This window comes from Salvelinus namaycush, unplaced genomic scaffold (assembly GCF_016432855.1).
Source record: "Salvelinus namaycush isolate Seneca unplaced genomic scaffold, SaNama_1.0 Scaffold1999, whole genome shotgun sequence".
Lineage (NCBI taxonomy): Eukaryota > Metazoa > Chordata > Actinopteri > Salmoniformes > Salmonidae > Salvelinus > Salvelinus namaycush.
The window spans coordinates 5,950-19,326 of NW_024058784.1; the positions used below are offsets into that span (position 1 = coordinate 5,950).

The window sequence follows — 13,377 nt, forward strand, 5'->3', positions numbered from 1 at the left end:
ATATACCACGGCTAAGGGTTATATCCGGGCTGTGTGTGCATATTACATATGAGCAGCCCTTGGTGGTATATTGGCCATATACCACTTCACCTCGAGCCTTATTAGTTAGTTATATAGGGTGCGTTTGTAAATTCACTCTGGCCATCTACTCCGATTTCAGAGCACTCTTGTCTGAGTGTGCCAGAGCGCAGAATAACTGAAGAGTTTCAGAATGTGCAACACCTGTTGAATATGACCTGTGGCAGTACACTTTGGCAGAAAAAACTAATTAAATTCCTGCCAGCAGCACAACTAGTCACCAGCGCTCTAGATCACATTTTCTTTTTAAACTGCGTAACCAGCTCTGCTAGGGCGAGTAAAATGGTCAGATTGAGGTATTCTCGTATTTGTGTCTGGAAGTAGCTAGCCAACTTTAGTCAGTTCGCTTGGGTGCTTGACTGCGGTTAATGAGATCAACCCTACTCCTCTGCCAGAGTGAATTTACAAACGCACCCATAGTCTTACCTGGCTGCTCCTGAGTGTTCTAGTTCCTGAAACGCTATTGTATGTTTCTGGTCCACACGTGCAGTTAGCCTAGATGGGGGTGGTTTGTTGTGTGTGTGTGTGTGTGTGTGTGTGTGTGTGTGTGTGTGTGTGTGTGTGTGTGTGTGTGTGTGTGTGTGTGTGTGTGTGTGTGTGTGTGTGTGTGTGTGTGTGTGTATTGTAGCCTATTGTAGTGTTCTGTGCTGTGCTGTGGTTTTCCCCATTGTGATGTCACTGTAGAATGTTGCGATGGATGGCCAATGGCCATTGTTGTTGGGAGGGTTCTTTCTGTAGAATGTTGTGTGAAGGGAGCTCCATTGTGATGCTTTTGTAGAACGTTGTGTGAGATCCAACCATTATGACGTCATAGTAGAGGAGAATGGTTGTGTGAGCTGGGCTGACTTCTGCTGTCACGTGTCACCTTAGTGCCTATAGTCTATAGCTGCTCTGGAAATATCACCAGGGATGTGGTGGGGGAATCATTCATTCATTCCAGAGTTTCCCTGGACTTCTAAGTTGTTGTGTGGATAAATGTGTTCAGTAGGCTAATGCTGCTATTATGGATCCAATAGATGTATCAATTAATCTGTGTTTCAACTTGGCAGTCATATATAATATAAATACATCGATATTGCATTGATAAATAGACAATAAAACATTCAAGTTAAAATACAAATGAAAAACTTGACAAAATGTACGTTTACATTTGGGGATACTCAAAGAGTTGTGGTGATTAAGTGGCTAAAGTAAGTTATGTGTGAAATGTTTGTATTGTTCAGTCCTGGCCTTTGGCATGTTTCATGTAAAGCGATAACACACACAGTGTTTGAGAAATAACTGCACTTTATTGACTTTTGGTTATACTGTGGAAGATGTGGCAATATTGATTGTTGAATATAGCTACTTTATCAATGTTTGTCTTATTGATTTGTTAATGATTGATAGTGTGTTTATAACACAGCCCTTATTGATTGTTAATGATTGATAGTGTACTTCCCTTTAGACTGCTATAGTCTCATTCTTCTGGCCTGTTGCCTGCCAGCTGGAAAAAAAAGTTGGACTCGGACCCGAGGACAGTCAGACCCGACCCGAATGGACCCGAAGACAACTCAACCTAGACCCGACCCATACCCTAATAGGACCAGGCCTGATTAGACCCGACCCATACCATAATAGGACCAGGCCTGATTAGACCCGACCCATACCCTAATAGGACCAGGCCTGATTAGACCCGACCCATACCCTAATAGGACCAGGCCTGATTAGACCCGACCCATACCCTAATAGGACCAGGCCTGATTAGACCCGACCCGACCCATACCCTAATAGGACCAGGCCTGATTAGACCCGACCCATACCCTAATAGGACCAGGCCTGATTAGACCCGACCCATACCCTAATAGGACCAGGCCTGATTAGACCCGACCCATACCCTAATAGGACCAGGCCTGATTAGACCCGACCCATACCCTAATAGGACCAGGCCTGATTAGACCCGACCCATACCCTAATAGGACCAGACCTGATTAGACCCGACCCATACCCTAATAGGACCAGGCCTGATTAGACCCGACCCATACCCTAATAGGACCAGACCTGATTAGACCCGACCCATACCCTAATAGGACCAGACCTGATTAGACCCGACCCATACCCTAATAGGACCAGGCCTGATTAGACCCGACCCATACCCTAATAGGACCAGACCTGATTAGACCCGACCCATACCCTAATAGGACCAGACCTGATTAGACCCGACCCATACCCTAATAGGACCAGGCCTGATTAGACCCGACCCATACCCTAATAGGACCAGGCCTGATTAGACCCGACCCATACCCTAATAGGACCAGGCCTGATTAGACCCGACCCATACCCTAATAGGACCAGACCTGATTAGACCCGACCCATACCCTAATAGGACCAGGCCTGATTAGACCCGACCCATACCCTAATAGGACCCGGCCTGATTAGACCCGACCCATACCCTAATAGGACCAGGCCTGATTAGACCCGACCCATACCCTAATAGGACCAGACCTGATTAGACCCGACCCATACCCTAATAGGACCAGACCTGATTAGACCCGACCCATACCCTAATAGGACCAGGCCTGATTAGACCCGACCCATACCCTAATAGGACCAGACCTGATTAGACCCGACCCATACCCTAATAGGACCAGGCCTGATTAGACCCGACCCATACCCTAATAGGACCAGGCCTGATTAGACCCGACCCATACCCTAATAGGACCAGACCTGATTAGACCCGAGTGACAAAAAATATATAGATCAGCCAAGTTGCTCTTCTGGTTAACAAATAGGTCCTTATATGTTGGCTAGGACTTCTATAAGTCAATACATCCACTTTATTAGCTTAAAATAAATATCTCATATAGTCTATGCAGAGCCATGGTCGGGTCCATTTAGGTCCACTCAGGTCTATCAACTGTAGTTAGATAGACCCGATGACAATCAAACAGAACCCAACCCGGACCTGAGGGACAAATTACAATTTCAGACCCGAAAGAAAATCGGGCCCAGGTTGGGCCTCGGGTATATTGGGTCCACCCAGACCCGTGAAGACCTCTACTTCCAGCCTAGACTACCCAGAACCACCTTAGAACCATCATCTTTCTATTGGCCTCTCTACTTTTCTCTTCCCTTCTCTTCTCTTCTCTTCCCTTCTCTTCTCTTCCCTTCTCTTCTCTTCTCTTCTCTTCTCTTCTCTTCTCTTCTCTTCTCTTCTCTTCTCTTCCCTTCTCTTCTCTTCTCTTCTCTCTTTCTTTCAACCTACACATCTGGTCATCACCATGGAGAGGCCATGATTTGCTTACAAAGAGTGCGTAGCCAATCAGACAAGCCATAGGATCCCTATTCTCAAGCTTCAACCAATGTGCGCAGCGGTGATATTTGCATACAGGGAGGCTTGACCAATCCCTTGTCACTACAGGAGCAGGTTTTGCGGGTTCTGGCCTATGTGCGGGCGGGATGCAGAGATAAAGGTCTGCATATGATTACCATGTGATTATAGAAGGTGTTTAGTATTGATCCAGTATCTGGTGGTAGGTTACTTCTAAACTCGCGCTGTGGACCTGCAGGGTGGACTGTTTGATCCTTTCTGACGGGAATAGTATCTCTGTAACAACATGCCTAAAAGGAAGGTGAGTCGCTCTGTTTTTTTTTTTTAATCTCTAAACCGTTGTATCTGTGAGAGACAGGATAGCGGGCGTCTCTCTTAGCAGGGAGCTGATGCTAAAGTTTCCAAACCCGAGCACCGCCTGTTACAACGGTTCAGCTGGGACCTTTTCGGTCTGATGGGAGTCTAGAAGGGGATGCGCGGGACATGGCAGCGTTCCTCCATGTTATTCGGTGTGTTTTCTGTCGAAACCCCTGCTCTCTCTCTCGCTCTTCATGGCCGGTGTGTACTCCCTGTTCACCCATACCGCGCTCCGGAATGCCGACCGGCAGGGATATGTGCGGTACCACAGCTGGCGGTTTGAAGTGTCCGCTTTATCCCCGTCGTGACTACTTGGAAATTATTGTGCCTTTAGTGCATTTTAACGTGTTAGTGTGCCGACCTGTCTACCGGTAGGGATTTAAATCTGTCGATGGAAGAAGGATTTCAGATGTTTTTCCCCTCTAGAAGGACAGTCTCTTCCTCTGTCTCTGTGGCGACCTGTCATTTTGTTTGCCCTACCTGTTTAACTAAAACATTTAAAACGATCAGTTTGCAAACAATGTAAAAAAAAAAAATGTCATCCTTGAGTTGCTAAAGATGCATAGAAGCATGGTCTCTTGGGTAAGGCAGCTGTTAAATGCAGGCGTTTGAGCCCGGCTCGGTGCTTTCTGTGGAGAGGCAGCCAGAGAAAGGACGGAGCATAGGCGTTGGTAATTTTCTCTAGTTATGTGGTGATTGGCTCAGTGTTCCGTCAGTCATGGGGACACTGTCACCGCAGAATCTCCAGGGAGAGCAAGGCAGTTCAAGACCCTTTGCGTGCTGCCATAGATTTACATTAGAAGTGCCTGTCCAAGAAGGCTCAAGATCATTGGCCACAGATAAAATGACGTTAAATCACGTTATTTCTGCCGTAGCTTTGATTGGACTGATCATGTCAACAGCATACTTTAAAAAAATCTTGGGTAACATGCTAGCTAGACAAGCAGTCATCATCATGAATCACATCTACTGGCAAATCCTTTTCAATCCTATTATTCAGAGAAATTATAGATAAAACATATCGGAGCTCGTCGGCCATTGGACATTACACAACAAGTCGGAGATCACAAATTCAACAATGAGTGGTTTGGAAGGAATCTGACAATCACTCTTCCTCTTCCTCTGCACACTATTCGGGTAAACCACTTCTCCAGTCTTTTTGGAAATATAACAAAGAACACACAGCAAAAACATGTTGATGGTATCCTCAATTAAATTATAAAATATACAGGCCACAAATTCCAATTGGCTATACTTAAACTCTTTAACATCATCCTTAGCTCTGGCATCTTCCCCAATATTTGGAACCAAGGACTGATCACCCCAATCCACAAAAGTGGAGACAAATTTGACCCCAATAACTACCGTGGGAGAAGCGTCAACAGCAATCTTGGGAAAATCCTCTGCATTATCATTAACAGCAGACTCGTACATTTCCTCTGTGAAAACAATGTACTGAGCAAATGTCAAATTAGCTTTTCATCAAATTACCGTACGACAGACCACGTATTCACCCTGCACAGCCTAATTGACAAACAAACAAACCAAAACAAAGGCTAAGTCTTCTCATGCTTTGTTGATTTCAAAAAAAGCTTTTGACTCAGTTTGGCATGAGGTTCTGCTATACAAATTGATGGAAAGTGGTGTTGGGGGAAAAACATACAACATTATAAAATCCATGTACACAAACAACAGGTGCGCGGTTAAAATTGCCAAAACACACACACTTCTTCCCACAGGGCCGTGAGGTGAGACAGGGGTGCAGCTTGAGCCCCACCTTCTTCAATATATATAACAATGAATTGGCGAGGGCACTAGAACAGTCTGCAGCACCCGGCCTCACCCTACTAGACTCTGAAGTCAAATGTCTCCTGTTTGCTGATGATCTGGTGCTTCTGTCCCCAACCAAGGAGGGCCTACAGCAGCACATAGATCTTCTGCACAGGTTCTGTCAGACCTGGGCTCTGACAGTAAATCTCAGTAAGACTAAAATAACAGTGTTCCAAAAAATGTCCAGTTTATAGGACCACAAATACAAATTCCATCTAGACACCGTTGCCCTAGAGCACACAAAAAAAACTATACATACCTCTGCCTAAACATCAGTAACTTCCACAAAGCTGTGAATAATCTGAGGGACAAGGCAAGAAGGGCCTTCTATGCCTTCAAAAGGAACATAACATTTGACATACCAATTAGGCTCTGGCTAAAAATACTTCAATCAGTTAAAGAACCAAATTGAGATTCTGCATACAGAATTCTGCAAAAATATCCTCTATGTACAACGTAAAACACTAAATAATGCATGCAGAGCATGAAGGACAGTCTCTTCCTCGGCTTAGGCCGATACCCACTAATTATCAAAATCCAGAAAAGAGCCGTTAAATTCCCAAACCTTCCATAACAAAGCCATCACCTACAGAGAGATGAACCTGGAGAAGAGTCCCCTAAGCAAGCTGGTCCTGGGGCTCTGTTCACAAACACAAACAGACCCCACAGAGCCCCAGGACAGCAACACAATTAGACCCAACCAAATCATGAGAAAACAAAAAGATAATTACTTGACACATTGGAAATAATTTACAAAAAAACTGCGCAAACTAGAATGCTATTTGGCCCTAAACAGAGAGTACACAGTGGCAGAATACCTGACCACTGTGACTGACCCAAGCTTAAGGAAAGCTGTGACTATGTACAGACTCAGTGAGCATAGCCTTGCTATTGAGAAAGGCCGCCGTAGACAGACCTAGCTCTCAAGAGAAGACAGGCTATGTGCACACTGCCCACAAAATGAGGTGGAAACTGAGCTGCACTTCCTAACCTCCTGCCAAATGTATGACCATATTAGAGACACATATTTCCCTCAGACTACACAAATTTGAAAACAAACCCAATTTCGATAAAGTCCGATATCTACTGGGTGAAATACCACAGTGTGGAACAAGAAAAGGGTGAAGAACAAACACCATTGTAAATACAACCCATATTTATGTTTATTTATTTTCCCTTTTGTACTTTAACTATTTGCATATAATATGACATCTGTAATGTCTTTATTCTTTTGAAACTTTTGTGAGTTTAATGTTTACTGTTCATTTTTATAATTGATTTCACTTTTGTTTATTATCTAGTTCACTTGCTTGCTTTGGCAATGTTAACATATAAAGCCCTTAAATTGAAATTGAATTGAGAGTGAGGGGGCGTATGAAGAAAGAGGCAGAGATAGAGCGAGAGGATGGAGAGTGAGGCAGAGAGAGAGGGGGGGGCATGGAAAGTGAGGCAGAGAGAGAGGGGGGGACATGGAGAGTGAGGCAGAGAGAGAAGGGGGGGCATGGAGAGTGAGGCAGAGAGAGAGGGGGGGGCATGGAGAGTGAGGCAGAGAAAGAGGGAGGGGGCGTATGAAGAAAGAGGCAGAGAGAGGGGGGGGCATGGAGAGAGGCAGAGAGAGGGGGGGCATGGAGAGTGAGGCAGAGAGAGAGAGTGAGGGGGGGGCATGGAGAGAGGCAGAGAGAGGGGGGCATGGAAAGTGAGGCAGAGAGAGAGGGTGAGGGGGGCATGGAGAGTGAGGCAGAGAGAGAGAGTGAGAGGGGGGGGCATGGAGAGAAGCAGAGATGGGGGCATGGAAAGTGAGGGAGAGAGAGAGAGAGAGAGAGAGAAAGGGGGGTCATGGAGAGTGAGGCAGAGATAGAAAGAGAGGTTGGGGGGGCATGCAGAGAGGGGGGGATAGAGAGTGAGGCAGAGAGAGATGGGGGGCATGGAGAGAGAGAGTGGGGGCATGGAGAGTGAGACAGAGAGCGAAGTTGTTGCTATGTAAATTATGCATTGTCCTCTGGCTAAACCACCAGGGTGTTTGCATAGCCTGTTTTAGAGAAAGACCCAAGATAGCTAGCCTATCTACCTGTCAACCTGCCTACCTGTGAGCCTGTCAACCTGCCTACCTGTCTACCTGCCAGCCTGTCTACCTACCGACCTGTCCACCTGCTTACCTGTCTGCCTATCTACCTGTCAACCTGCCTACCTGTCAACCTGCCTACCTGTCTACATGTCTACCTGTCTACCTGCCTACCTGCCCACCTGTCAGCTTGTCTACCCGTCTACCTGCCTACCTGTCTACCTGCCAGCCTGTCTACCTACCGACCTGTCTGCCTGTCTACCTGCCTATTGTTTATTATGGATCCCCATTAGTTCCTGCCAAGGCAGCAGCTACTCTTCCTGGGGTTTATTATGGATCCCCATTAGTTCCTGCCAAGGCAGCAGCTACTCTTCCTGGGGTTTATTATGGATCCCCATTAGTTCCTGCCAAGGCAGCAGCTACTCTTCCTGGGGTTTATTATGGATCCCCATTACTTCCTGCCAAGTCAGCAGCTACTCTTCCTGGGGTTTATTATGGATCCCCATTAGTTCCTGCCAAGGCAGCAGCTACTCTTCCTGGGGTTTATTATGGATCCCCATTAGTTCCTGCCAAGGCAGCAGCTACTCTTCCTGGGGTTTATTATGGATCCCCATTAGTTCCTGTCAAGGCAGCAGCTACTCTTCCTGGGGTTTATTATGGATCCCCATTAGTTCCTGTCAAGGCAGCAGCTACTCTTCCTGGGGTTTATTATGGATCCCCATTAGTTCCTGCCAAGGCAGCAGCTACTCTTCCTGGGGTTTATTATGGATCCCCATTAGTTCCTGCCAAGGCAGCAGCTACTCTTCCTGGGGTTTATTAAGGATCCCCATTAGTTCCTGTCAAGGCAGCAGCTACTCTTCTTGGGGTTTATTATGGATCCCCATTAGTTCCTGCCAAGGCAGCAGCTACTCTTCCTGGGGTTTATTATGGATCCCCATTAGTTCCTGCCAAGGCAGCAGCTACTCTTCCTGGGGTTTATTATGGATCCCCATTAGTTCCTGCCAAGGCAGCAGCTACTCTTCCTGGGGTTTATTATGGATCCCCATTAGTTCCTGCCAAGGCAGCAGCTACTCTTCCTGGGGTTTATTATGGATCCCCATTAGTTCCTGCCAAGGCAGCAGCTACTCTTCCTGGGGTTTATTATGGATCCCCATTAGTTCCTGCCAAGGCAGCAGCTACTCTTCCTGGGGTTTATTATGGATCCTCATTAGTTCCTGCCAAGGCAGCAGCTACTCTTCCTGGGGTTTATTATGGATCCCCATTAGTTCCTGCCAAGGCAGCAGCTACTCTTCCTGGGGTTTATTATGGATCCCCATTAGTTCCTGTCAAGGCAGCAGCTACTCTTCCTGGGGTTTATTATGGATCCCCATTAGTTCCTGCCAAGGCAGCAGCTACTCTTCCTGGGGTTTATTATGGATCCCCATTAGTTCCTGTCAAGGCAGAAGCTACTCTTCCTGGGGTCTGGCAAAATTAAGCAGTTTATACAATTTTAAAACATTACAATACATTCACAGATTTCACAACACACTGTGTGCCCTCAGGCCCCTACTCCACCACTACCACATATCTGCAGTACTAAATCCATGTGTTTGTGTGTGAATGCATGTGTCTGTGCCTATGTATGGAACAGTCCCCGCTGTTCCATAAGGTGTTTTTTAATCTGTTTTTTAAAATCTAATTCTACTGCTGCATCAGTTACCGTATGTAGAATAGAGTTTCATGTAGTCATGGCTCTATGTAGTACTGTGCGCCTCCCATAGTCTGTTCTGGAATTGGGGACTGTGACGAGACCTCTGGTAGCACTGTCCCTGAGGCTGAGCGATAGTATCTGCTGATAGTCATGATCTCTACTCATCTCCTCTCCAGTCATAATTACTATTAGTCATGAAACTTCCTGATTCTCCAGGTCCGATCTGGGGTACAAACACACACATACACCAGTGGAGGCTCGTCAGAGGAGGACCATCCTCCTCAGTAAATTTCAGAAAAATGTAAATAGTGAAACATTAAAAAAGTTATCCTTTTTCGATAAAACTATACTAAATATATTCACGTCACCAAATAATTATTTTAAGCACACTGTTTTGCAATGAAGGTCTACAGTAGCCTCAACAGCACTCTGTAGGGTAGCACCATGGTGTAGCCGGAGGACAGCTAGCTTCCGTCCTCCTCTGGGTACATTGACTTCAATACAAAACCTAGGAGGCTCATGGTTCTCACCCACTTCCATAGACTTACAGAATAATTATGAGAACGTCCGGAGGACGTCCTCTAACATATCAGAGGTCTTGCAGCATTAACTGACATGGTGTCCACCCAATCAAAGGATCAGAGAATGAATCTGGTACTGAAAGCATAAGCTACAGCTAGCTAACACTGCAGTGTATAAAATGAGGTGAGTAGTTGATTAAAGAGAGAAAGACAATAGTTGTAAACATTTTTCAACAACTTAATTTCTTCCAAAATTAGAGAGAGAGTAAGAGAGCAGAGAGAGGGAGAGCTATCATAGAATATATATATTTTACTTTCACTTTCACTTACTTAGCTGGTGTCAAATGCAGCTAGCTAGTTTAGCCTACGCGGCAGGTTAGAACGTTGGGCCAGTAACCGAAAGGTTGCTGGATCGAATCCCCGAGCTGACAAGGTAAAAATCTGTTGTTCTGCCCCTGAGCAAGGCACTGTTCCCTGGTAGGCCATCATTGTAAATAAAGGTTAAATTTTAAAAAACACCTAGCTCAGAGAGGGATGCTATGTTAGCTAGCTGGCTATGGCTATCCAACACAGGAACTCTTCCAAGGTAAGCTTCTGGTTTTATTAATGTATTGCCACCGGGGCCCGCTAGTGTAACTGCTCAAATGCACTGCATGATTGTAGCGGGTTTAATAACGCGTTAGTTCTTTGTTGACTATGACGAGACAACAATGTAGGCTGTGTGTTGTGATTCGCGGTCATGATATGAAGGTTTGGCTTGGAAAGGGTTTTTCCCCTGGTCAAAGACAGCTGATGTGTTGTGCACTCAAGTTCACAGGCGAAGGGAAAAGGTGAGAGGAGGAGAGCACGTAGATAGATGCGAGAAGGAATTGTACATACAACAAGCAAAGTGATCATGCTGTTTGTATGTGGCTGCTATGACAGTGATCATGCTGTTTGTATGTGGCTGCTATGACAGTGATCATGCTGTTTGTATGTGGCCACTATGACAGTGATCATGCTGTTTGTATGTGGCTGCTATGACAGTGATCATGCTGTTTGTATGTGGCCACTATGACAGTGAACTGTGTTTGCGTGTGATCAGGAGTGTATTCATTGTAAGTGATCATGCTGTTTGTATGTGGCTGCTATGACAGTGAACTGTGTTTGCGTGTGGCTGCTATGACAGTGATCATGCTGTTTGTATGTGGCTGCTATGACAGTGAACTGTGTTTGCGTGTGGCTGCTATGACAGTGATCATGCTGTTTGTATGTGGCTGCTACGACAGTGAACTGTGTTTGCGTGTGGCTGCTATAACAGTGATCATGCTGTTTGTATGTGGCTGCTATGACAGTGATCATGCTGTTTGTATGTGGCTGCTATGACAGTGATCATGCTGTTTGTATGTGGCTGCTATGACAGTGATCATGCTGTTTGTATGTGGCTGCTATGACAGTGATCATGCTGTTTGTATGTGGCTGCTATGACAGTGAACTGTGTTTGCGTGTGATCAGGAGTGTATTCATTGCGCTGATTCTGTTGAAAAACATTTCTTAAACGGAACATAATGAAACGAGGATAAACATAAATGAATTTGTCCAATAGAAACTCTCATTTGCAACTGTTGTACTGATGATTACACACTAGGTCAGCTAGATGCAGGCAAGAGTGTGCAAGGCCGTGTTTAATGTTTCACTGTCACCTTGATCACTCAATCCTCTCGACCTGTGCACCTACTCCGTAAACGTCCATTCATAGACTAGGTTGTAGCAACCTCATGATGGGTATTAATGTGCCACCATCCTCCTGTGCCCAGCGTTTTTTATTATTATTAGCAGTTCGTCATGTCTATTTAAATATCAAGGAATATTTCACTTTCTCTGGTCATTAGGTACAATATGAATTTGTGTGTACTACCCACTACCCAGAGGCAGACCCTCTGCCGCTCTCTCCCTCCCTCTGCTGAGACTAATGCTGTGTTCAAAGCAAATGGGAACTCGGAAATCTCCGACTTTAATGCGTTCAAGAACTGGGAACTCTGGGGGAAAAAAACGAGATCCTACTAGGAAAAATAGTTTTGAACGGTCATCTGACTCGGAAACTCGTTTTTTCCAGAGTTCCCAGTTGTCTTGAAAGCACCATGACATCACATGCCGGTGTCACATACCATCAGTCCAGTAAAATAAAAATTTAATTATTTGCTCGATTTATGCTCAGCTGTTGCCTCGCAAGTGCTGCACCAACTGATCTGTTTTGTTATCAAAGAGTGTTGAATTATAACATGTTCTGAGTATAATGTTATTGTCAGACCAGGCATATAGCCAATGTGAGGTAATAATGCATTAAGTCTACTGCACAAACCTCATTCCTACACAACTACTATTAGCTTCATGTTTTAAGTCAAATGTGAGCAGTAGATCTCGGCTGGCTTTTTGACTGTGGACGTGATCTTCACTCAGAAAAGGTTGGTGACCACTGGCTGACCGTACAACGTAACAGACGTCTCAGTCGTGGATACCAGGTGTGTTTTCACTCTTCTCTCTGCTTCTTCTAGTCTGCCGAAGGGGCCGGTGCCAAGGACGTCTCTAAAGTCACTAAGCAGGAGGTCACTAAGCAGGAGGTCACTAAGCAGGAGGTAGGAGCTCTGTGTGTGTGTGTGTAGTGTGTGTGTGTGTGTGTGCAGTGTGCAGTGTGTGTGTTTTACACAACCGCAAACACGCTCATTATGTATCGCAGTCACCACACACACACACACATACAGCAAACGCTCATACACACTGATACATGAAGAGGTATCTTTATATTTTATTTATACACACTATCCACACTACCCCTAGTATACTACACCTAGTATACTACCCCTAGTACACTACCCCTAGTACACTACCCATAGTAGACCTACCCATAGTAGACCTACCCATAGTATACTACCCCTAGTACACTACCCCTAGTATACTACCCCTAGTACACTACCCCTAGTACACTACCCCTCCTCACTACCCCTAGTACACTATCAGACCCTCAACACACAACTGATATGCCCCCTGTCCCCTCTCCTCCTCTCCCCCCTCTCTCTCCCCCTTTCTCTTTCCCCCTATCAATCCCCCTCTCTCTTTCTACCCCCTCTCTCCCGTTCTCTCTCTCACCTCTCTCTCTCCCCCGTCTCTCACGCTCTCTTTCTCACTCTCCCTCTCTCTCTTGCTGTCGCTTTCTCTCCCCCCTCTCTCTCCCCCTTTCTCTCTTTCCCCCTATCAATCCCCCTCTCTCTTTCTACCCCCCTCTCTCCCCTCTCTCTCTCTCCCCGTCTCTCACTCTCTCTCTCTCTCTCTCTTACTGTCTCTCTCTCTCCCCCTATCTCTCTCTTTCTGTAGCCCACCAGACGGTCAGAGAGGTTGTCATCGGTAAGTTTAATCATCCCCTCTTCCTTCCTCCCTCCTCCCCTTCCTCCCTCCCTCCCTCCCTCCCTCCTCTCCTCTCCTCTCCTTGCTCTCTCCCTCCTCGCTGCTCCACCAGAAGCAGTCTGTGGGTCATAGTTTCTCACTGCCACCA

General features: G+C 45.9%; 1 protein-coding gene across 3 annotated transcripts in view; it reads left to right on the plus strand.

The window, feature by feature from the left end:
* Positions 1–3,594: 3,594 nt before the first annotated feature.
* The window catches only part of LOC120037967 (high mobility group nucleosome-binding domain-containing protein 3-like), a 31,866-nt gene continuing 22,083 nt past the window's right edge, over positions 3,595–13,377 (plus strand). For 2 of the 3 annotated variants that reach the window (XM_038983903.1, XM_038983904.1), the window contains exons 1-2: positions 3,595–3,689; positions 12,383–12,463. In XM_038983903.1, the coding sequence (XP_038839831.1) occupies positions 3,675–3,689; positions 12,383–12,463 (96 nt within the window). In that variant the 5' untranslated portion in view covers positions 3,595–3,674. Of the gene's footprint in view, positions 3,690–12,382; positions 12,464–13,199; positions 13,230–13,377 lie in introns of all 3 variants that reach the window. The other variant, XM_038983902.1, reaches the window with a different exon arrangement.